Source organism: Xenopus laevis, chromosome 1S, assembly GCF_017654675.1.
Source record: "Xenopus laevis strain J_2021 chromosome 1S, Xenopus_laevis_v10.1, whole genome shotgun sequence".
NCBI classification, from domain to species: Eukaryota; Metazoa; Chordata; class Amphibia; order Anura; family Pipidae; genus Xenopus; species Xenopus laevis.
Window position 1 is genome coordinate 131,167,808 of NC_054372.1, and position 26,312 is coordinate 131,194,119.

Genomic DNA, 26,312 nt, shown 5'->3' on the forward strand with positions numbered 1-26,312 from the left:
CCTAAAGCTGATACCTAGGAGATAGAGAGTCTTTTCCGGAAACAGAGATGAGAATTCGTGGCAAGAACGTCTCTCTGGGAGCTCTAGTTAGAGTAAGGGCAGTTGAAAGAAAGCCACCTCCCCGTAATCACCTGCCTTGGTGGCTCTGACGATTGCCATCATGTCGTATGCATACCTCTTCAAGTATATTATTATTGGTGACACAGGTGCGTGCCTATTTTACATGATCCTGTATATTTGCTTAGGAATGTTAGGTGATGCCATTGTATCCTTGATTCTCTTAATTGCATCCTTGATTCTCTTAATTGCATGTATATACTATATAACTTTATAAGAATATTCTGATTTCATATGCAATAATAATACATTTTTTTTAAATTGCAGCTTTCGATGCTGAATGGTTTTTGCACATGTTTACAAAATAAATGCAATTACAGATTGTATGTGTATTCATTAATAGAATTTGTAATTGAATTTTGTTAGTAAATATCTGCAAAAATCATTCAGCATCAGAAGCTGCAATGCAGTGATTGATTGGAGCAACATCCTGAGAATATAATAGTGGCCTGATGCAGGTTGTAGTTTGTACATTACTTATAACAGTGATGGTTAGTTTTCATGCTCAGATGCCAGAGCCCCACAATTTGCCCTATGGATAATCAAAAAAAGCACATATTTCATATTGGAGATAACCCAACCCAATAAAATGCCATTTTATTAAATCAAGAGCCATGTTTTCTACAGTTCAACTTTTTAGAAGCCATATAAAACAGGATAGGTTGGCTGGACAAGGATGCAGCTCTGCTACATACTTTTAAGAATCAGAAGCAGAAACAAATAACACCAAAACCAATGGGATCTTTTAATTGATGTAAATTGAAATAGCACCATTAAATCTGCTTTCATTTTTCCCATTGATCCCTTGTTTTGCATTTTTATCAAATGTGGCCTTGTAAATGTACATAGACGTGCAGATTTTTTTCTTTGTGCGGCGATTGCTTGTTAATGTCAGTCCTCTGATCTACAACTGACCATTCAGTAGGAAAAATAAATCAGACGATTTTCTGGCCATTAATTTACACCAATCGTATGAAAGTTATGTCCGACAAATAGTAGTGACAATAACCCATTTATTTAGGTATAATACGTGCAGAGATCTTATGGGTAACCAACATAAATATTTTAGCCTGTCCGGTCAACTAAATTACCTATCCCCATAGTACAATAAATGTCGGGACACTCCACATTCCATCTTCCCTTCGTTCCACTATATCTTTGCATCTATGGTGATACTGACACTAAAAATTTTCTTTTCAAAATATTAATCTAAATTAAAAATCACATATAGGTCACGTTGATCATTTTTTGCTGATAGTTCTGCTTTTGTAAGTAATTATTACTTGAAGTTCCTAGACCTGACTGTTTTGCCAACCTGACTGTGCCATCTCAGCCTGTCAGAGTTTCTAATGCTAATGCACTACTGCTGCACAAATATGGCAGCCCCCTCATACAGGAACATGGGGGTAAGAAAGGTAATGTAAAAGCATCAGGCAAATACTTTTATGGCAACATTATAAATACATTCAAAGATAATGTTATGATATATATATATATAAAAAAGGTTATTTTCTGGTGTCAGTATCTCTATCTTTGATCTGAATGGTTAGTGGCAGGTCAGGAGATGGGAAAGTCCGACCATACATTGATTCATACGATCTGATCTTTGCGTCTTTGGTCAGCTTTACACTTACTGGCTGCCCAATGAGGATTTTAAGCACAGGTCTCCTCCTGTGAGGTTGCTGACAAATATGCAACCTGCACAAAGATACAAAATGCAGTTATTATTCATAGAGGCGTGGCTGAATCACTAGGTGGATTGTTATTGTGTGGAGATTTCTACCATTAACCTACACCAGGAGTGCCCATACTTTACTAATGTGAGGTCTACTTTTAGTGATGTTGTCCCATTATGATCTTCATCCTTAAAAGCATTGTTAGCATTATGTTCCATGGAAATATTACTTAAACATTATACTTATTTATGTGGAAAAGTATATTGCTACATTTAACAAACAACTACTTCTTACATAACCTTAACAGAATAAATATCTAAATGAAAAGAATTAAAGACGAAGATTTAGACAAGCTGTTTGTTGACAGTGCCTTGAGATCTACTGATCACCAGCTAAAGGTCTACTTGTAGATCTCGATTTATCTTTTGGGCACCCCTGGCCTACACAGTGCTTAACCCCAGCATAACTGACCTCTATGGTGTGTTTGTACAAATGTACCAAATATATACAGTACATGAATATATTGTGCATATATACACTTACATTCCTGCGTTTATTTTGTTTCATAGGTGTGGGGAAATCTTGTCTGCTTCTTCAGTTTACAGATAAGAGGTTTCAGCCAGTTCATGACTTAACAATTGGTAAGCCAAATTCTAAACAGGAAGCTTTGTGACTCTTTGTGAAATACCCCGAGACAATACCTGCTACAGGAGGTAGCGAATATCGAAGTGTCTTAAAGTGGTAGAAACACTTAAATATATGAATTTAGCCAACAGCAATTTGTAACTGTTTCTTTTTCTTGCTTTCTCTCCCCACAGGAGTTGAGTTTGGTGCACGCATGATAAATATTGATGGGAAGCCTATCAAACTACAGATATGGGACACGGTAAAAAGGCATAATAACCACAGTCTTTTATGACCTCTGCAACTGTGAAATGCTTATTTTATTACCCCTGCTGATTCAGCTTTGTATAGTGTGAGTAGTGCAGTTTGAAGGTCCCATCCATGCAGATTAGAAGTCTGATAGGGATGCCTAGTACATACTGTTCATTTTACTTTCTGACATGTCAATATTCTTTCCAGAATTCATACTTAATTGTCCTGCGTGGGTTCTTGTATTTTTTTTTTTAATTGACAATGAATTGCTTTACATATTGCACTTTGTGAGCTTAAAGTTTGATAGATAGATTTAGTTTTAGGTGTTGCTTATCTATTGCATGTACTGATAAATTCTGTTAATTCAGAAGGCTGTAATGCCACAGTTCTGAATGTAAACCTGTTAAAATTGATTCCCTGGACTGTATAACACCTATCATTCCTGATTTCAGTACTAAATGTGAGCTGTGTGTCATATTTTGACCTAAAGCCCCAGCTTTTTAATATTATAATAAAGTCCCATGCTCCAAAAAACAGTGTGCCGAGTGTCTAGCAATGCTGTCCTTTTAGCACAAGGGTTCTTGGTTCAGTTCTGACCACTGCACAATTAGATCTATGTAAATAAGGAATAATAACATGCATGAATTAAAATCTATTTATGTTTTTTTCAAGTGTTTGTTTTCATTTTGTTCTCTGTTTAGTAGCTGATTAAAGGTGTAGTTCACCATCCAAATATTGTTTTGCTTCCCTAGTTTTCTAATAGTTCATTAGAGTTGCTTTTTTATATTGACCATTTTTATAATATTACAGTTTAATTTTTCACTTTGCATGTCTCCCTGAAGCAGCCTGTGAGTGGGTTCACTGACACTCTAAACCAGTTTAATTTGCTACAAGTTGATCATTTCTTATCTTTGTCCCTGCTGAGCAGAATCCCTGAGTTGCATGAATGGTAACTTATAATGGATACAATAGTTGCTAATATTCCACCGATTTTTTATGAACAATGTATCACTTAATGTAGCAATCTGTAACAGTCTACACTAAATTACTGAGTAGCCAAACTAAAACACTAGCGAGAGAAACTGATTCAAAACAACTGAACTTAAAAAGGTGTTTAATATGTAACCTACAGTTTTAAGGAAAATACTTTATGGGGTGCTAATATTAGATGCCAGTGGTCACTGGTCTTCTGAAGCACAAGGATTTGCACTTTTTATATAAATACAGTCCTGTGCAAGCCTGCATGTACAAGGTTTTCTTGCACCCAACAGCACTACTCTCTTCACCTCTCAAAACAATGCTCCAGATGAAGGTTCTGGGTAAATTAGTGCTAAGTGTCACCCCTTAATGCTGTTACTTTTCAATTAAGGGAATTTATTTTTGACCCCTAAAATGTCAGAATTATTGTTCTAATTTAAATTCTCTTCAACTTCTGTTTTCTTATACAAAGGCTGGACAAGAGTCATTTCGTTCAATTACAAGATCTTATTACCGAGGTGCTGCTGGGGCCCTGCTAGTGTATGATATTACAAGGTAAGAACAGGTTTCAGGGGAGGCATTTCCTTTGGGGGGGTTCTAAATAATGGTGTCACTAGTTCATGTACACATTTCAGAAAGAGCATGTGATGCCTAAACTTTTTGTGGGAACCTTTTTCAATACATGTGCGTAATGTAATAATATATACTTGATCCACAGATTGCTAGTGACATAAAAAATGTTAAAAACCCTTGGGGAGAGTCCAAGACCACATAATGCAGTGTCCAGTGCCCTATTTTACTTAAAACACATTTGTATATAGTCCTAACAGCATGAGCCGTGTTTTGCGAATGATGACGTTTTTATTCTTGTTTGTGTGTTACAGATGGACCTCATCTGCAGCTAACTGGTTGACATTATTTTATTTTGTACTTAATTATTAGCATTTATATTCTGCCTAGTTCTAGCCTGCAAATGAACACACTATCATAGTCAAAAGAAAACAAAACAATACATTTAGGCATCAAAGCAATTATGACAACCTCCAGTAAGATTATACATTTTTAATGGTGATCTTATTGCTGCCTTAGTAGTCCACTTTACTAATGGTTCCTATAATTGCTAGTAGTGTTTGCAGTACTAGCTCTGTATGTTATGCAACAGCTATGTTAACAAAGTCCCTTATAATGTATTCTTGTCTAGACTGTACAATAATTTTGTACTCCTCTTTTAGACGGGAAACCTTTAGCCACCTCACATCCTGGCTAGAAGATGCTCGGCAACATTCCAGTTCAAATATGGTCATAATACTGATTGGAAATAAAAGGTCAGAAGTGCTTTTTTTTTCTATGTTGCAGTAGGTTTCATGTATATAATCTGCCTCTTAATTTGTGCATTATGTGCCTCCTTTTTCTGTTTCAGCGATCTTGAGTCTCGTAGAGATGTTTCTAGAGAAGAGGGAGAAGCCTTTGCTCGGGAACATGGTCTCATATTTATGGAGACCTCTGCTAAAACTTCAGCTAATGTGGAAGAGGTGAGAATGATTTTGTTGACCTATTTGCTCTGCTTTACTTTTCTCTGAAATAGGCCAACTGCCTTTAATACTACCATTATTTTTAGTTTTTGGCTTGCAAAGGATGGTGGGACTGATGGTTTAATAGGAGTCAAGCAGTTGAGCTTACACTTAAAGAAACACTGTCTAACCATAATACCATATCTTATAATTACTTGAGACTGATAGTATTTTTTTTAATCTATATTTTAGTAATGCTGTAATGCAATAAACATGGCACATTAGGTGGGCAAATCATAATTTGCTGTATCTGCTAGGAGATTTTGCCCTCATTAAGCTTGTGTGATTTTTTTCAACACTCCAAAAACATACAGGAAGATTATTTAGCTCCTGATAAAATTGATCATAGTGTGTGAATGCAATCTGAATCTTGGAATGTATACTCTACTGTGACAGGTATAACTTCAGGTGATTAGAACAACACTAAGGGCATTGACACATGAGGAGATTATTTGCCTGCCTCTTGAGGTTTAATCGCCATTGGCAAAGCAATAGTTGCCCGCAGAAGACGCGATTTGTTGTGGGTGACTAATCTCTTAATTTATCATTACTCTAAAATAACTTTCCCCAATTGCCCTCCACCTACAAGACTGTGGCAAAGAATGTAAATATTGAATAGACCCTGAAGCTAAAATTATTGGATAAAACATTCACATGATAAACTATTTTTGTGTTATGTATTTGAATTTTGGTTTAGTTTTCTGCCTTTCGTGGAGCATTTAGTATCCTTCTAGGTCCAAAAATGATGAATTTGATACACCTCTGTTACTAAAACCATATCATGAAATAAGCAAACTTTGTCACGGTTAATATTACATGAGTAACTATATAATGTTGGGGAATAATAGCCGGGTTATAAATTATATTATCAACAAGAAACTATTGAATAGAACTCCTCTGTTCCCTTTGTCACAGTCCTGGCACAATGCATTTGGTATTATATGGTATACTTTTCTCTTTCTTTCATAGGCCTTCATTGACACTGCCAAAGAAATTTACAAAAAGATCCAGCAGGGGCTGTTTGATGTGAATAATGAGGTAAGACAGTCATTGATTTACATTTTGAGAGAGACAGAGACCCTCTAAATTTACTAGCGGCTGCAGTTGTCTATATTGAAACTTGAATCACCCTTTTCTGGCTTTTGTTTTTTCTTTCTTTGGAAAGGCTAACGGGATCAAAGTTGGACCCCAGCAATCAATAAGTGATCCCCTTGGAAGTGGATTAAGACAAAGCCAAAATGAAGGTGGAGGAACTTCTGGATGTTGCTGAAGCAAACAGAATTATCATACTAGAGGAATTCCTAAACCCAGCTTCATGCACGTTACATCTTTTTATCACTCCTTTCTGTCTGTTATATATCCGACTTTCCTTCTTTCCTGTCTCCCCATCACATACAAGGGAATCTGTATATAATGTTCATGGCCTTTCTTTATGTATGTTTGCCTTTTTAAGTTTGTCATTTGCCTTTCTTTTTTTATTCCAATCTGTGTATTTAAAGTGTAAGAAACAGCACAAATGAAATACCCTTGTGCACTGATATGACGTACATTAATATGGACACTACATTTTAAACATGAGTTTGAAGAGCAAACCCACATCTCGATGCGGGTCATTATCATTTGTTACAGTTAGGAGTTGAGTAGATGAGTTGAGTTGTTGGTTCAATTAATGTTTTCATTTTTTTTTTTAAGGAGAAGTAAACTGTTTATTTTACTGTTACTGGACAAAAGGGGCATATTGTTGTCCTTTAAATGAAAATTGTTACATTTTCTCTTATTTTAAAAATGTTATAAATTCTGCATGTAGCAATGTTCCTTTTTCCTAATATGGATACAATTAGTTTGTATCCTTGGAGTGACAGGGGACCACAGCAATGCCTAGAAATGTAGTGCATTGCCATATCATTTCCCATTCAGCTGTATAAGTGATCTTATCCTTTGGCCTAAACTATATAGATTCAAATAAAGTATCTCCCAGCAAGCATTGCATCTGTCCAATAAATACCGGAGCTACCTTGTATTATTTATTGATCTGCTGTATTGAGCAACAAAAACATGGATTTTCTTCAGAGTAAGTAGGTAAACATTTGGTTGTGTTTGGAACCTATTTAATACCTGTCTGCTTAAGAAAATAATTTTAGGTCAAGTTTTTTACGTTAAAGTTGGTTAGTGAAATTAGTTCATTACTTCCTCTGCAAAGAAAGGATTATAAATGACAGTATATTGGAAGTTGTGTATTAACTGTCTGGTTTCCGCCTGCCATGTTAATAAAGTTTTCCTGACTATAATGAATTACAGTGCATTTACTTAAAATATGTAAACCACATGGATACAGTTAAGAATAGAAGCAGACAAGAAAGGGAGAGTTTTATATATAAATGTCTCTGTCTTAAATATATTGATAATGGGTTGAGTGCAGAGGAGCTCTTGTATTTGAATATATATATATATATATATATATATATATATATATATATATATATATATATATATATATATATTTACAGTTGGAAAAGAAAAGATGTTTATATTGTTTATACAACCATGAGTATGCTGGATTCGGTGCATCCCTATTTCCAAGGCTTGAGGTGCAGATTTAAGTGGTAAGAAAATTCTGTTAAATGCACTTATAGTGATACAGAAGTAATTTCTTCACCAATGGAGAAAACTCATCTGCTCCTTAAAGACAAAAAGCTTTGCTTACTATAATAGTAGAGATGTGTGTATGCTTGTTTGAAATTTCTCAGGTTTGTACAATTCTCAGTTTAAATCTGTGCCATACACCATTTAAAACTCCCCAAGTGGTGAATGGGATTAGATTAAATAATGTCAGGTATAATACATATTATTATAACCTTTGCTTTTAAATCTCTATCAACTTCCTCCTTTTTTAATGATGCAGCTAATGCTCTGTTTTTTAAGAGTCTCTAATTTAATACTAATGCTTATGGGTAATGGCATACCAGGCATTTTGTGGTCCAGACTTCGTATGGTAAATTTGATTGGAAATTGTCAGGCAACTGTCACTCAACATTTCCTACCTACAGTCACCTAACCGCACAATTGCACCCAACATTGTTTTTGGTATACACAAGAAGATATTAAAAGTTGCGATCAAAATACTGGGAATTTAATGCTACATTATAAGAATATCTTAGTTAAAGTAACAGCACAAAATGCCTTAATGTGTTTGCACATAGGGATTCACGAGTGCTAACTCAGTGTGCAATGTGCAAAATTCAGATACAAATGCCTTGGTTTTCCACAATGCAGTTTCCCCCCATAATCCAGCATATTTGCAGATATGTGAGGGTAATTGGCCCATTATGTTACACAGCGGTGCTTGCACTTCAGTGTGAATTGGACATAGTTGTGTTGAAAATCTTAATTTTTTACACTTCATCCCTTACGGTGCTTAGTGTCAAAGTAATATCTGTTCCCAATTCTATAGATGCAAACTTGTGCAACAGAAGTCACACTTTGCAGTAGAAAATTACCCCTATAATGTTAACTTGTCATCTTTAGAAAAGCATATTTTGTATTTAGAAATAAAAATATATGTATAATCTAAGACTTCCTTGAGCACAGACATTGTGGGGGTTAGATAAGGAAAAATTGTGTCTTACTTCCCTTTATTTTGCTTTATTGTAGCATTCCATGTCAGGTGTTATCCCTGTTCAGGATCTCCCTCTTTTAACATTTTCAAAAGGCCAAGCCTCCAAACAAACACTTCTTTATAACAAGCAAATTTTCTCTGACATAGGAAAAGATGACATATGACACCAGGAAAGAGTGATACAGCTGCTACTTTGGAGTTGGGAAAGGAACAGACTGATGCTAAATAATTTATTCAAAACACTAGACACATTGGCCTTTGAAAACTATGCAGTCATATATGAAGATGCTAATGCAAAAATGAATGTGTTTTTTTAGGCCATAAGGCAGTGTGGCAAAATGCCTCAGGCACTTCATGTACCTGCTGGATAATATTTGAATGCACCTTAAACTGGCTGGGAAATCTTCATCCTGGTAGATCATGAGACTTCTTGACTGCTGCTCTGATAACAACTAGTTGTCAACTTGGAAGCCAGACATAAAAAGTTAACTTCAGATCTAGAGAAACCAGTCACCTTGTTTTAAGTCTGTCCTGATGGAGTCTCAATCTTAAATTCTGTCTTCATTCAGGAGTTGGGTGTCAGATGAATGATCCAATATATCTTATAGGGGGGCACCTTTTGCCTAGAAGATGTATTAGAGATCACCAGACATCATGTCCCTGTACCTGCAGGATTTGTGCAAAAGGCAGTTATTTTGTTAGATTTGTTACTGGAATCAGTTATTTGAGTGAGCTCTAATTCATCTGATAGGAAAGGAAACACACCTATAAGATATATTGGATCATTCATCTGATACCCAACTGCTGCATGAAGACATAATGAAGAAAAACAGATGCTGAAAGAGGAATAGTGAATATAAACTTGATTATTTCAGAAACAGTACAGAATATTTAATTGATTGTATTTAGAAAGTTTATTATTTCAGTGTGAGAAAACTCATATTAAATTTAAATTTCTGTGATAGTTTCCCTTTAAAGTGGTTAACACTTCCTGAGGCATTATTGACCAGGAACAGGCATTCCTAGTCCTTAACGAATGAAAGTAACATCAGCAATTACTCCATGAAAAGTAATTCTGTTCTGGAGGGGTTGCAAAATAGAAGAGGAGACAAAGTGGAGAGAAAGCAGCATCAATTTTGTTGTAGCAAGATTATTGTTTTGATTCTAGACTTTAGGAAACCTTTCAAATGAAGTAATAGAAAAAAAACATAACCATGTATGTAAACCAACAAGTTAAAACGCACTGGAGATTGTTCTGGTCTTGTTGCTAGTACAAGTCATTTTTTAACTTAACTCATGATATTACTGGAGTCAGCCGAATAAATTCCTAATGTCTTTCTTCCCATTATTTGTGCATGAATATTATTGGTAAAGGGGTAGAACACCAAAAATAATGACTTCATTCAATTACTTTAACTATTTTTCTAACACTGAAGTCTAAAGTTTAATTTCCACTTTCCAGGAGCAGCTCAGTAAGAGGAAATGACTATTATGCAACTAGGGTTGCCACCTGGCCAGTATTTTACCAGCCTGGCTGGTAGAAATGATGGCTGATCCTAATGTTATAAATAGGGAAAAAAGTATATACAAGTATATAACGCATCCAGAAAAGGAGGCAACCCTAAATGCTACTAGAATTAAGGATAAAATAGGGCCTATGGTCAGACTCAGCCAGGAGGCAAGGTTTAAGCTGCTTATGTATGATTATTGTTTTAATATATTTAAAATATATGGGGCTCAATGTGTTTTAAATAAAGGGACATGTGCATCTATAATACTATTAAGTTTACTAAATAATATATAATAATATGATGTTATACCTACAAACGCATTTTCATGTAACAAATACAATACAATACAAGCAACAAAATGATGAAAGAATACATAAAATAATAATTTAAAATCTGGAACTACAAATATGGTCAGTGCGATATTATATATTATAAAGCAAGCTATTGCCGTGTTTTTAACTCTGATTTGGATTTATAAACCGGCATCACAAAGACAGCCTTCATGCAAGGACCCCTTGCCCTCTTTCAAGGCACTTCCTGAAGGGTCACTCTAGCTTATCCGTCTAACGTAAGGAGACGCATTGAATTGACATCCATATTGACCAATGATATAGTAGCTTGGGCGGGATTTTAAATCGCAGACTCAGCTACCATTGGTCAGCAGAGCCCGTGATGTAGAGAGTAGTGTGAGGCTGCGCTGCACTACACCGCCATGCTCTAAACAGCCGGGACCAGCTCATAAAGGGTCAACAGCGGCCGGCACCCGGACAGAGTGACGTCACAGGTGAGACGGAACGTTGACGTCAATGAGTGGGGTCACAGGTGAGACTAGAGGGAGGGGGGTAATGACCTCACATCTCCGGTGTTTATACACACCCACGTACGTAAATGTAATATACAGAGATGTGAGATATCACGTGTTCAAGCATAGCAAATAAATGCCTGTTACTCAAAGATGAGACTAGTATCTGCCCATTGTACTTCCATCAATGAAATGACACGTGAATGATTGGAAATTAAAATGTGCTCATGTATACTTGCAACTGTTCAGTCTTTTGTCTCGTAAGGCGAGTTTCATTCACCAGGAATCCAGGATAGGTTACTTCTGTGCAGGGTATATACCACCCATTGTGTGGTACTTGGTTTAAGAGAGATAACACAGTTGCTCAGCAGTTTGCATTGACATATTGTTGCTTACACTTTGTGTGACCTGTGGGCAGATTCTCAATTGTTAGGCATGAAATAACTACGGTTAACTCCACTCATTAACTTTCAATTGGCCAATCTATATGTAAAAAAAAACTTCTAAATTATGTTTTCGTTAGGTCTGGATGATCAAATACACATAAAACATCTACAATCAATTCTGTTTCATCTTTGTTTTACAATTCTCTTTGTTTTCTGCTCTATCTGGCTTCCTGTTCTTTTGTTCTGACTATATAGCAAAAGTTACTACTTCTCCAGGCCTGTTAATCAGTTGGCTTCTGCTATATTGTTTCAGGAGTTAACCTGTTATTGTTGTTTTTTTTGCTGGCACAGGAAAAGCCATTTCTTGCTACTTTAAAGGCGAAGAAGGAAAGCTACGGAGGCATTATATTGCCAATAGATTAGCTGCAATAGTGCAAGCTAGAATGCTATATTTATTCTGTAGAATATTTTACCATACCTGAGTAAACCGCTCTAGAAGCGCTCTGTTTGATTAGGATGGCAGCTGCAGTATTAACTTGGTGTGACATCACTTCATGCCTGAGTCTCTCCCTGCTCACTTATAGCTCTGGGCTCAGATTACAGCAGAGAAGAGGAGCAAACTGAGCATGCTCAGGCCCGGGGCAAGGAGGTTTAAGCTGAAGGCAGGAAGTCTGATACAGAAGCCCATGTATACACAATAGAAGGAAAGATATGCTGTGTTTCTTTTGACAGATGACTAAGAGCAGCTTACTGGTATATAGGTATATTTAGGTGGACCTTTCTGATAAGACTTATGTAAGAATATTTCATGTTCCTTTCTGACAGTATCCCTAAGTTATTTTAGGGAAGTCTCTATGCAGTATATTCTCTTAGGCTGATCACATTGGAAAGTTTTTACTGTGGTCTATTTCATTGGCCAAAATATAAGTGTTTTCAGACAAAGAAGTCAATGGACTAGTTGTGTAAGGCTCTTACACACGGATGTTTTTTTCCTTCGTTCAACACAGGTTTGAAGGCAAATAAACGCGTTGACTAATTAATTCTATTATATTCTGCCTGGTTTTACACATGTGCGTTCTGAGTTGCGTTTTACTCCATTTGCGTTTCAGTGCATTTGTTTAGATGCAGCATGCTGCATTTTCTTGTGCTTGAAACGCATCCCGCTATTGGTAGAATAGAGGGTTGCATTTGGAACAAGGAAAAAAAAACGGTTTTAGTTGCATTAAAGAAAATGCGTTTAAAGTAGGGATGCACCGAATCCACTATTTTGGGTTCGTCCGAATCCAAAATAGTGGATTCGGTGCATCCCTACTTTAAACGCATTTTCTTTAATGCAACTAAAACCGTTTTTTTTCCTTGTTCCAAATGCCAAATACCGAACCCTGATTTGCATATGCAAATTAGGGGTAGGAAGGGGAAACCATTTATACTTCCTTGTTTTGTGAGAAAAAGTCAAAAGATTAGGATTCAGCCGAATCTGAATCCTGCTGAAAAAGCCGAATCCGGAACCGAATCCTGGATTCGGTGCATCCCTAGTTTAAATCAAAATATGCGTTTTTTTTACTCAGCATACGTTTGAAAAATGCTGGAAAAAAGGCCTGTGTGTAAGAGCTCTAATAAATTTCCAAGCACCAATGACCTGACGAGCCTTGGGTGGCAGTTCCCTGCAGGTTACCAGGGAGGCAAAAAGCTACTCCTGGTAACTAATATTCAGTTCTTTAAACCAATAGTTCAGCACTGGGGGTGACAGAGGGTAATGCCAACTCATGGTGTGTGAGGGGCAGAATTGCCCCCACTGTATTTTTTCACCTGCTGCAGCTTTTAAAGGATTCGTTCTACTTTAAATTAACTTAAATATGATAGACATATTATCAAACTATTTGGTATTGGTTTTAATTTTTTTATATTTTGAGTTTTTTTAATTAATTATTTGTTCAGTAGCTCTCTTGAAATTTCAGCAATTATCTGGTTGGTAGGTAGTATATAAATGTTTGGAGACATGTGTCCCGTTTGGGATTGCCTATGACTAAGTGCTAGGTAAGCATGAAACGCGTTAGGCTCCATGTGGGGTTGTTTTGATATATTAGCATGATTAGAGTATTATGTTATACCTCTGCTTGTTCACTAGAGGTCTCTAGCATGCCACAATTTGATATAATTATATATAGCGCTGTAGCCAAGGTTTTTTGTATGTATCTGGTTGGTAGGGTCAAGGTTCCCTCTAAGGTGTACCCACACAAATTTTGAGACCAGCGCACACAACAAATTGTGGTGCTCACAAAGAGTTTTGTGTGGAAATGCCAAATTTTGTATTTAAAAAGACAACTGAGCACACAAGTTTAAAATATATAAACAAAATATTTTTTGCACACAAAGCTGAGAAGAAATTAAAGGGTACGTTGGTTAGGGTTCAATTTACCCTAGCACCTAGCAAGCAGGCAGCGTTTTGAAAGAGAGACAGAAAGATGAATTGGAGAGGAAATGCATAAACAGTAATTGTATAGACCAGTTATAAGAAATAACAATTAACATTGTAGCCTCACAGAACAATAGCATTTTTGCTGCCAGGGTCAGTGACCCTCACTTGAAAGAGAAAAACAGAAACCCAAAAATTATTACAAATAAGAAAATATCTACTATGAATAGCTGGGAATTTTTTTTTATGTTCTAGAATATATATGTGGAATTCTCTGCTCTATTTTGGGGTGCCAGGCTAATGACTTGAGACAGACTGATCTTTAAATAAGTGGGATTTATTTACAAAGGAACTAAAAGGTATAACATAAAAAGGGAACTATCTAATATGGAGGGAGGAAGAAAGTGATAGGGAAAGGTGTAATGGAAGGGGGTGGAAAGTGACTAACAAAGTATTTACAATGCTCTTTATATGTACATGAGGAAGACCATTCAAGCAAGCATACTACCCTTTTCCCAGTACAGCAAAACCCAAAAGACAGTCCCAGCCAATCAGGTCGATGTTTGATGTTTTGGAGATAATTCATCTATTATCAGTACTACAATAACATAAAAAGTTTTATTTCAAAATTAAAGTAAACTTCAAAAGTGTTCAGGCTTTAGGGCTGGGACACACTGGGTGATTTGTGGAGATTTAGTCGCCTGCCGACTAATAGCTGCATCTTTCCGCGACCAATCTTCCCCGAATGCCTCCCCTCACTCTGCGCCTGGCTAAAAAATCGCCTGCACTAATCACACACGGCAATTCGTTTTCCGAAGTTTCCTCGTGAGGTAACTTCCGGCGATTTCAGGAAAACGAATCACCGTGTGTGATTAGCGCCGGCGACTTTTCATTTTATCTGAAATTCTGTCCACTGACAGCAGGCTACAAAACATGCAACTGCTGCTGGACTGGGCCAGGTGCTACTGTGCTGGCCTCCCCTGGACACCCAACCCTCTCCCATGCCTAGTTGCTTCTTAGCTGGCTGGTAGGGAAACTATTTAGGCTATTTATTGATTGATTCAATTCAGGCAAAAAGAGATAGGCAGCTAACTAATAGCTAGATTTAGTCAAGAGAGTCAGACTGCGTGTCTGTTCTGCGTCAGACTCGGACCGCGTGTGCAAGTGCACGTTCTTCTCTCCCAAGCCGCGCGTCTGCTTCGGTGTACACCAGTGACGTCACTGGTTAGTGCCAATTCCAACGAAGACAGTCTGGCTTAGAGAGGTGAGATTGCATGCAGACGCATGCGCATCACGTTTACCCGCTGTGACTCACCTGACCTGCCTAAATTTTCTCCCAGTCCCAGGCAGCGCCGCAGGAAACATCGGCATGCGCTGGGGGGGGGGGCAGGTCAGTGGATGCCCGTAAGGGATGAACTCCACAGACGATTTTGGAGCGATCCGACGCGCTGCGCAAAACCGCAGGCATTAAATCGGATGCAACGGAAATAAGGTAAGTAAATGCAGTGTTGATCCGACGAGACTTTCGGATGCGACACCATCTGACAATGCATTTACTTACCTTATTTCTGTTGCGTCCGAGTCGTCCCTCCCTTAGTGAATTTTTTTTCTTTTAAAGAAAAAAAAAATTGCAACAAAACCCATGGGCCCCTGACCACTATGGGGCCCTAGGTTATAGCCTATGCGTTAATCCACCCCTGACGCTTACTCTTTTTGCTGTTCAGGCAGCACTTTACAGGAGTGGGTTTTTGCCTGGTAAGATGATTCCCAAGGCATCATTTCTTACTTTGTTTCTGAAAAAAATGGCAGTGGTGAAGAAGTTCACATTTTTAGGTGCACCGGTGAAAGCTCCGGTGGTGTGGAGGTAATAAATAGGTAGTTTATCCAGTAGCAGCATTGGCCTATCAACTAGAATCATTTATATTCTTTGCCATTCCATGTCGTATTAAAAGTATCTGCAACACAATTTTTAGTGAGAAAAAAAATTGATATTGAATCACAAAGGAAAATGCCATTGTTATTTTTTATGTATGTATGTATGGCATTACTTGGGGAAATGTATCGACAGGCTTTCATTCCTAGTCTGTAAAGGCAGGTTGTACATTCTACCTCACCAGCAAACTCCTGGCCAGTGCCCTTTATGATCCCCAAGGAACCCATGAAGCACAAGCTCCTACACTAGAGCTGGCCATCCTAAATGGGGCCTAAAATGGGCCTTACATCTCTATAGCTATGATTAGTCTTAGATGCTGCGGTGTAAATCTATTTTTCTAGAATCAGCAGTTACATTTCTTGAAGACAGGCGTTCTGAACCGCGACTTCAGCCGTAGTCCGTAGCTGAACTATAAGTTCCAGAATCCCCCGCTACGGTAATGTGCACCTAGGAATATCTGGCGAGCCATAGTGGAGTCGGTAGATATTACTGTACAGACACCGTTTACTTCAGGCGGTTTTCCGTGCGGGTCTGCTCATCCTGTCATTTCATTCATTGGGAAATTTTTAGGAGCGGTCAAATCGAGGCAGGTTTTATCTTGCCTTGGAAACGGCTAGGCCCTTGCTTTGTGGGCGTGGCGAATCTCTCAACCTAATGCCTTTTTCTCATTGGTGGGCTCTAAAAGACGTACGGATTAACCAATGCGAACTCGCGTCCGGCTTCCGGTTTGAGGGGGCGTGGCGAGTGAGGTTAGATTGTTCAGTGTGTGTCTCTGTATGGGAGGAGGTCTCACTGTGCAGTAACATGTGTGTGTGTAGCCGGGAGACTGTAGTTGTGTTTCCTGCACGCCATATGCGTGGGAGCTGAATGGCAGGTAAGGGGCGTGCCTTTGTGAGTGGCATTAGGGTCTAGCTGGTAGGCACATGTTGTGTATGGCAGTTTCATTTTAGGGTAGAGGGGGTTTGTGTGTACATACATTTATGTTGTATCCTGGTTCTTCGGAAAGGAGGAATAAAGTGTGCAAGTGTAGCCATTTCTTTCTATGTACCTGAATCCAGGAACCATATTAATGCTGTTCCATAGCCCACTAAATGGATGGTCTTCATTTTATTTGTGTTAAATAAACAATTCAACTTTATTTATTTTATAGATTTAGCATAAATATGAGGTTAAAAAAAAGGAGTGTGAATTCGGTGTGGCCTGCATTGATTTATTTATTTTAAGCGTTGAACATTCGCCGTGGTATGGATGTGTGTACAGCTTTTCTTTGTACACATTTTTTTTGTATCTGCTTCACCCTTATAAAGTAGTAAGGCAGAGATGATCAACTTGTCTCTCTCCAGTTCTACTCCATATTCCATCGTCAGACCTTCGCTGCAGGTTAAATATCCATTCTTTGGTTGGAAGTGTTGCGACTTCCATCATCAGTATCACCAGCAAGTTATGCGCTGCATTACAATAATATTTCAATACTTTACTTACAGTAAATAAACAAAAATGGGTAAGGAGGTGTCTGTGCTTGCAATAACTTACATATGTATGAATTAATGTCTATTGGGGTAAAATATATGTTTGTTTGAAAAAGTATGCAGATCTCAATAGAATGAGAAATTGCTTAACTGCATATGTCAGACATCTTAAAAAAGGGGTGCCTAAACTTTACTAATGTAGGGTCTGCTTTTAATATAGTTATTTCACCAAAGTCGACCATCTCAAGGTATGGAAAATTACTGTCATCGCAATACACTGATAAATACTGTGGTGCTTACTTTAATAACCTGTATCTCACAATCTAAGGTGAACTAATGGGAATTGATGTTGATCATAATGGGCTGGTGTGAGCTACTGCTTTAACAGAGACACGTTTGTTTCTAAAACAATGTGCTACATTTAAATTATTTTACAAAAAGAAACCCTGCTCTGTGAAATAGTATCCAATGTACTTCTGTGTGGAAGTAAAACTTATATTGGTATTGGTACTAGTACATTTTTGGGACTTTTTATCCAGAATGCTCGGGACCTGGGGTTGTCCGTATATCTGATCTTCCTGTAATTTGGATCTTCATATCTTAAATCTACTAGAAAATCATATAAACATTAAATAAACCCAATAGGTTCCTTAGATAAGGATTAAACATATCTTAGTTTGAATGAATTGCAATGTACTGTTTTATTGTTACAGAGAAAAAGGAAATAGTTTTTAAAAATTTGGATTATTTAATTATAATGGAGCCTATGTGAGACAGGCTTCCTGTAATTGGGAGCATTCTGGATAACAGGTTCACGTATAATGGATCCTATACCTATATGACCAATACAGGTCATGCGCAGCACGGTGACTCCGTGGTGTCAGGGCAATACCAATATCGGATAATCACAACATGAATGTTTTCAATGGATCATTTTGGACTCAGTGATTGTTCTTCCTTTTCTATGAACATGTATATTTACTGTCTTTTTAAAATGGTTTAATTATTGACCCTAATTTATTAAAATATCTTCATGCAGATCAAAATATTTTGTGATTTGCCCCTTGATATCCTGTTTCCTACATTAGTCTTGTCACTGGAGATATTGTATTGGCAGAAGGAGAACTACTGCATTACAAATTTCTGTTAAAATGCATAGATATACTACTTGGAAGACAGAAGGCTGCATGAAATTTATTGATGTTCTGAAGAAGTTTGTGAACTTTTATTTTTTTAACCTGATTTTATTTTACAGTTTCAGAGGACACATCTGTAGAAAACTGGTGGAAAGTCTAAATTTAAAAACACAGAATTCAGTGGGGTTATGTGACCATTTGTAAATGTTTATAAAGGCAAAGTGAACATGCTCATGGCATATATGTATTTTGTTTTTATTATGTCGCCCTTGTACACAGCACTGGATATTATTGCAATACAGGGCACATACTTATACAGTACTTTACAGAGATTAGACATTATTTACATTAGTCTCTGCCCCAGAGTTTTACAGTCTAAGGTCCCTATCACACATACAGTAGGGTCAGTTTTATCAAGGGGAAACTGGAGTTTGCTGTGGAACCCCACCCAGACATGGGGAGAACATACAGACTCCTTGCAGTAATCCTTGATAGTACAGAAGCTGGAATTGAACTCGCAGCCCCAGCACTGCAAGGGGTCCTGAGTTCCATTCAGGACCTAAATTCAAGCTACTGCCAATTCAGAAAAGCCATTCTCTTACCCCATTGTAGCCCACTGAATTTATACAAAAACACAGCATTGACACTTTTCACATAATTCTAAACCAACAGCTGTAGTGCATTATTCTGGGAAATTTATTACCACATGCATGATTCCATTGACTTAAGGATGTCTTGGTAAAATGTGAAGCAGAATGAGTAACATATCCACTAAGATGTAATGGGGTTCAGAAGAGTATACTATGAGGATATTAAGACTTTTTAGCAAATAGTCTAAAGATACAGGGAGCAGAAAACCGTAAGCAAAAATGCCTTTTTTTTTTTACATTTTTTTTTACATAGAGGTCCACCTGTCGCCACGCTGTGTGCTTTAGCCATGGCACATTCCATAACATGATATAATGAGCGGTGAATGGAAGGCGGCCATTATCCATGCCACTGGTTTTCACTTAGGTAACAGTGGTGATGAAAACATCCCATGTGGCATTAGCTTTAGCATAAGCATTCTTAAATGTAGAAGTGTAAGTTCTAAAAGATAAGAATAAATTGAATGACATCGAAAATGCAGCGACACGTGTCGTAAATGTGGCCGTACATGGACTGATAAAAGCTGCTGACATGGACCCTCCATGTATGGTGCCCCTCAATGGGCATGCCTGATATCTGTATGGAAATTGAGATGGATCAATCTCTGCATTGATGCAGTCCTCGTCCCAGTGACCTACATATCGCCAATTATGATCCCATTGTTGGCCCAAGGGATCAGGCCAGTTTAGTCCACCTCTCCAAATGAGCGATTCTTCACGTGTGTGTGGCTAGCTTTAGACTGCCTTTACACTAAAATATTTGATTGTTTGACAAGGTTGACCATACACTTGGCAAAATTGGGAAGATCCAATTGTTTGACCCTGGACCAGGGGTTGGTTTATAATGTGGTCCTAGGCAGACCCATTTAGAAAAGACTGATGCTGTTGTTGCTCAATGAGATTTTCTCACCTGCTAGATACTGGTTGGGTAGTCCCTCCGCATACATGCACCATAAAGCTTCCAACTTTTGTCAACCTTTTATTTTGAAATCCATAACTCCTCTAATATATTAAGCCTTTCTTCTCTTTTAAATTGGAATTTGTTTAAAGAGCTGTCCTTGCTGATTCCTGCAGTAATGGAAATCCATCAGACATGCACAGTGACATCTCTTTGGGCAGCTTTTTGAGGGAGCGAGTGGGCTGTTTAGAGTGATTTACTTACTTATCCTTTTAGACTGTTCCACCTCATGAAACTTGTAGGGTATACCTAAGAGATTGAACTTTTTTGACTAGTGATTGTTGAAACACAGAAGTGTGTTTCTCAGAATCAGCTTGAGTATTGTGGAACTTAATGGAGCTGATTTTCAGCCTTTGTTTTGAGAGCAACAGAATTGCTTCCCCCCCCATTGCTTTTTATTTTTGACTATTTTACTAATATTGAAGTTTAATGTTTAATTTTTCACCTTCTCGTGTGTCCCTGGAGCATCTCTGTGTGTAGGGAGAAATGTTACTGACTGTAAAGTGTTCTAATTTGATTAGTTGATACATTTGCCATCTGTGATGGTTGATTTATTTGATACAATAGTTAATGCATCTCTAAACAGCATCTGTGGCATGATATTAACTAATGTAGCACTTTGTAACAGTTCATTGTCTGTACTAGGATTACTAACTCAATAAATGCTCCAAATTAAGAAGTAGAAAGCAATTGAAAAAAAAAATAATTTTTGGTGTACTGATAACAACCGCTCACCAGGTCACTGTTTCTGTTAACTGTTCGAAATGATACATTTAGTTTGAGACATTTTTTACTTTTGGCCCTGCAGAGTGGTATCCCTGAGTTTCATTAAAGGCAGCTGGTAAAATGGATATATTACACAAATGCTGCAAAGAAATGTATCAACTAATGTAGCAAATTGTAACATTTCAGAATCTGCACCTGGATTACTCAATTGGCAGATTTAAACAGAGACAGGAACATTAAGGGGCAGATTTATCAAAATGTGAGTTTAGATTTTAATAAATAAAAACTCACCCACGTTCTGTTAATTTCTATGTGATTTTTGGAAGCATATTTATAAAATGGTAAGTTCTAATGTTCACCCATTGATAAATATCCTTCTAAAAATCCCATATTAATGAATAGAACGTGGGTGAGTTTTTATTTATTAAAATCTGAACTCACATTTTGATAAATCTGCCACCAAACGTTCAATTTTGTGGTTTGGCTAAATAGTAAGAAATGGAAAGAAGTTGAAAAAAGTTTTTATTTCTGGTGAACATTCTGAAAACTGAACTCAAAGAAGTTATAGGAAGGTGAAAAACCCCTTTAAAGGATTATAATGGAATCTCATATAATCTGCAACTTTGCATTAGGGATTTTGTAAAACTAAATTTTGTCTGTTACAGCAACTTTTGCCACTTGCCACATCTGGCAGCCCCAGCTTCAGTGTGTGTTGATTAAAGTGCTCCCCGTCTTTCCTTTACAGCGTAAGAGATTTAAAAATGAATACTCATAACCCTTAAAGGAGAACTAAACCCCCCATGGCAACAAATTCCCCACTGGGCTCCCTCCTGCTCCGTGTTATCCCAGAATTTTATTTCCTGTGGAATTACTGACCACAATTACTGAGCACAGCGGAGCTCACTGGTGCAAACTTTGGCGCTTCGGTACTCTTCATAAAGTGAGTGCTGTATTGGCGTATGCACAGTTGGAGCAATCTTCTGGTTCGCAACAACTGCGCAATTTCTGGAAGTCGCGGAAATTGTAGATGGGAGAAGATTTTGCCCGTGTGCTCTGCTGCACTCACTCTGCATGTGCATTCTACAGGGGACACAATTCTGGGGTAATACTTAGCAGAGAGGGGGGCTAGCAGAGGGGTGCCAGTGGGGACTTTTTACCCTGGGTGGTTGCATTCTCCTTTAAGCATGACCTCACAGTGTGAACTTGGTTTCATTTGGATTGTTCCACAAAGAGGAGACAGACATTGGAGATGGACTGAAACTAAGGAAAGAAATGTTTTTAAAAAGTCACTTTAAAGGGTTAAGGGATTGTATTAGAATCTTTGAAGTGAGTGAGTTGTCTTTACAACCCCTTTAACCATTTTGTCTGGCAAACTGTTTTTTGATCAAGACGAAGGGTGAATAAAACTGCTATAAGTACTTGTGTGTGCTGACTAAAGTAGAATTTTTAGAAAAAAACCCATATCAAAAACCGTTTGTTTAAAAAGTTACAGCTCATCAAACCTGGCAATTATTCTGCCAACTGTTCATGTGATCGCATGGTTTCAATGAGTTTTTGAATGACCGGTTATTCGTTTGTGTTTTACAAGTAGGCAACAAGGGAGTTGCTGTAACAAGCAGTGTCTGTCTGTAGGCAGCTTGGGCCAATAAGAAATGTATTATTAGGGTTATAGGAGAATGTCATTGGCTATTATACAAAATACTCTCCTTTGGAGTATGCAGTACAGCACTGGTCTCTTAAACACAAAAAAATTAATATAAAAAATGATTCCAGTTAATAAAAGGAATGGCAGCAGTAATGAAGAACAGCTGACAATGCTAGAATTGCTTTCAATAGAAAGGAGCTAGGCCCACTAATGTACATGTAGTTAACATGTATAATCTTTGGGTGTTTTATGTTTTTATATCTGTTTTTTCCACATATTTTTTAGAGATGGTACAATAATTGGTATTTCAGGTTGAATTGGGAAGATGTGTATCTCAACAGTGTTGATCTAGAGACTGTAGAAGAAATGCTTTTGTGTTGTGATCAAAAGACATCACAAATAAGTAGAATAAAATAGATCCCAGTGCACTCTTTTTACACTTGCTTATACTGACTACTTTAGCCATATTCTTTGTTGTTTTATTTGTTTTATTTTTTTGATTGGTACTTTCAGAAGTTTAAATATTTTTATTTTATTTTTCTCTCTGCAGACTCCACATTTTGCAACTTTGAATTTATTGCTGAAGTAGTGTCTGAATATCAATTCTTATTTGCTCTCTAACTCTGGGGAAGGCTACTAGCCTTCCCCTTTACCCACACTAAACAGAGCAGACATGGCTGACCCTATTATGGACCTCTTTGATGATCCAAACCTATTTGGCCTTGACTCTCTTACTGGAGACTCCTTTGGACGGGATGGACCAGACACTATAGATGATGCTCTAGGTCTGGGTAATGTCTTGGGACCTTTGGAGCCGATAACAACAGACAGAGTTGGCCTGCCTGTTGCTGATGCTGGCATTAACAGTAATAAGCATCAAATAGAGTCACAAGTTCTCCCAGACAATCCAGCTCTTGTATCAGCCACTGAGATCATACAGCCTTGTCAAATATCCACAAACCAGGAAACTCTGAACCAAGGAAATCCCTTTATGGGCGCCTCAAATGCTGGAACTGGAGCCCCAAAAATTATGATTCTGAAAGCTCCTGCTGGAATGACCGTTGGCACATGTCCTGTAACTCAGATACAAACTCTAACATCTCACCAAACAGCTAATGGTGGCAAAATGGCATTCGCTAAGGTGCTTACTGGAACTCCTTTGCGTCCTGGGGTCTCCATTGTATCTGGAAACACTGTCCTTGCCAAAATGCCAAACACTGGAGTAGCAGGGCAGGTAGGGGCAGTGAGGCCTGTCCGTCAGCTTCTACTTCAACCAGTGCGTGCCTCCACAGCCCCAGGAGGCTCAGATAATATAGGGATCAAGCCAGCAGTCACATTAACATCAACACCTCAACAGGTTAGTTCATGCAGTACATGTTTGTAATCTACTTTTAATTAAATGTTTGGTTTTATTTCACTAGTACAATTTAGCAAGAGGAGACTAAATGTAAACACCTTGTATCTCTTTCTTTTGTGCGAGAATATATGTCCATGGCTTTTTGAAATGTCTCCGTGCCCATTTTGGTGTTTTATTTGCTCTATTTTCTATTTCATTCCCAAATCTGTCCTTTCATTTGCACTTTGAGTGGTTTGTTTGTTTTGTCACATTTCTGCTCTTCTCTTTTTTCTATTTTTTATTCTTCTGTATGTTACAAAGTCAAGTATGTTTTATTTTTTGGTATTGCTGTATAATACGACAAACCAATATGGAGCGGGCACTCAAAAAAGGCAAACTTCCACCAGGCAACAAGTCATAGTGAACAAAGTTTAGTGTGTCCTCAGCCTGACGCGTTTTGTGTCATCAACACTTAATCATAGCCTATGATTAAGTGTTGATGACACGAAACGCGTCAGGCTGAGGACACACTAAACTTTGTTCACTATGACTTGTTGCCTGGTGGAAGTTTGTCTTTTTTGAGTGCCTGCTCCATGTTGGTTTGTCCGCCCCCTGTGCTGAGGGCTCAGGGCGGTGCACCTGGGCCACTTCCATTTTGTGGTTAGTAATCATTATACTGCTTGAAGACCCTAATACTACAGATGTCTTTTCATAATGCTGTATAATACATCTGCAGTATTGTGGAATTTGTGTTCTTGTCCTTCTTTAAAAAGAAGATTCCCACACACTGGTAACTGAAGCAGCCACATTTTATTTAAAGATTCTTTTTAGCAAAAGGTAAATCTGTAACCCATCTGGGGTCTCGAGGCTCCTTACTGGATGCCTCTAGCAGTTACACCTGTGTACAATAAGGCGGATTGGACGTTCTTACTTTAATCCACTTTCCTTTAATAAGTGCTGTGCATATTAAATTCCTCCCTTCTCTTTGACTCTCCTGCATTCTTTCATGGATCACCTGCTTTAGTCCTCTGCAAGCTGCCATAAGCATGGTGCCTTCTTTTTGGCATTCTTCTGTTAGACCTATGCAGTGTTTGCACAGTAAGTAGTGACTGCTTATACATGCTATTTGCTGCACTACATGTGGGCTGTGCAAAATGAATTGGTGGAGCTGAGAACAGATGATAAAGCATGGAATAGTAATGGAGCACTGGGGGTTCTGAAGCTGGAATAGTAAGTTTTATACAGGGATTAGAGTAAAAATCTTCTGTATTTGAGAATGCTCTGTTGGTTTAATACAAGTATTATTATTTATCCTCCTGTCTTTAGTATTCTTACTTTAGTATTCATAAGATTTGGACACGCACATGCTGGTACAAATTTGGCTGATCCAATAGTTTGGCTTCCTAGCTCGTGATAGGATCCTGTGCAGGCCAGTTTGAAGAGGACCACTCCACCAATTTAGCCCTCTACTGTTGGTATTTTTAATCCAGAGGAGGACACATACTAAAGCAAATCAGGTTCCTACTCCGTGTGAAGGTTTTGAATCGACAGTTTAAATTTGCCTTTGAAGAGATGTTTTTACATAGACACGCTGGATGGCAGTAGGTTATCTGAAAAGCAGTCTTGAATCTAAGGTTTTGAGGTGTTTCTGCTGAATGTGTAATTGTTAGTTAAGGTTTTTTTTGTTTGTTGGTTAGAATATTTTGTTGTGTGTGTTGTTATATATGGGATCTTTCATTTTAATCACTTGTTTCTACTAGGGGGACCCTAAGAGAATCACTCTCATCCTACAGCAGCCTTCCCAAGCTGGGGTAACTTCACCACAGGGGCAGCGACATGTTGTTCTGGGTGGGCTTCAAGGAAAGATTGTGCTTCAAGGAAACCAACTAGCAGCTCTCACACAAGCTAAAGCCCCTCAAGGTCAGTCAGCCAAAGTAGTGACAATCCAGCTGCAGGTCCAGCAGCACCCTGGGGCTGCAGGTCAGACTCCCCAAAAGTTTCATATTGTACAACAAGCACCAGGGGGTGTGGCGATTGCTCCCAGTGGACAACAAACACATTTGCTAAATCAGCAAGGAGTTCAGAGGCTTTCGGTTCCCCTCAAAGTTGTCCTGCAACCACAGGTTAGTGTTAAAAAGATACTAACATCATAAAAAACTTTTTTTTATTTATCTATCCTAACATTATCTTTGAATGATATTTAGAATTTTTCCATAAAAGTATCTGTCTGATGCTTTTACATTACTTTTTTTTGCCCCTTTTGTCCCCTATGAGGGGGCTGCCATATCTGTGCAGCAGGAGTCCGTTAGCATTAGAAACTAACTGACAAGTTGAGAAGGGACAGTCAGGTTGGCAAAACGGTCAGGTTTAGGAAACTTCAAGTAACAATTACTTACAAAAGCAGAACTATCAGCAAAAATGTAGATGTAGATTAATATTTTTGAAATAAAATTTTTGTCAGTATCACTTCACAGTATCCCTTAAATTGTAGAACAATTGCACCTATGTTGAGA

General features: G+C 37.9%; 2 protein-coding genes across 5 annotated transcripts in view; both read left to right on the top strand.

The window, feature by feature from the left end:
* Positions 1-131: 131 nt before the first annotated feature.
* On the top strand, positions 132-7,503 carry rab2b.S (rab2b, member RAS oncogene family S homeolog). Its single transcript, NM_001091852.1, is given in 8 exon segments — positions 132-206; positions 2,363-2,434; positions 2,612-2,679; positions 4,120-4,202; positions 4,880-4,972; positions 5,068-5,179; positions 6,188-6,256; positions 6,384-7,503. Coding segments are annotated over 8 exon segments (648 nt in total). The 5' UTR covers positions 132-160; the 3' UTR covers positions 6,489-7,503.
* Positions 7,504-10,972: 3,469 nt separating this feature from the next.
* chd8.S (chromodomain helicase DNA binding protein 8 S homeolog) overlaps positions 10,973-26,312 on the top strand; it is a 66,033-nt gene continuing 50,693 nt past the window's right edge. For 2 of the 4 annotated variants that reach the window (XM_018243943.2, XM_018243946.2), the window contains exons 1-3: positions 16,599-16,756; positions 23,014-23,820; positions 25,560-25,922. In XM_018243943.2, the coding sequence (XP_018099432.1) occupies positions 23,137-23,820; positions 25,560-25,922 (1,047 nt within the window). In that variant the 5' untranslated portion in view covers positions 16,599-16,756; positions 23,014-23,136. Of the gene's footprint in view, positions 11,168-16,598; positions 16,757-23,013; positions 23,821-25,559; positions 25,923-26,312 lie in introns of those variants that run through there. The other 2 variants (XM_018243945.2, XM_018243944.2) reach the window with 2 other exon arrangements.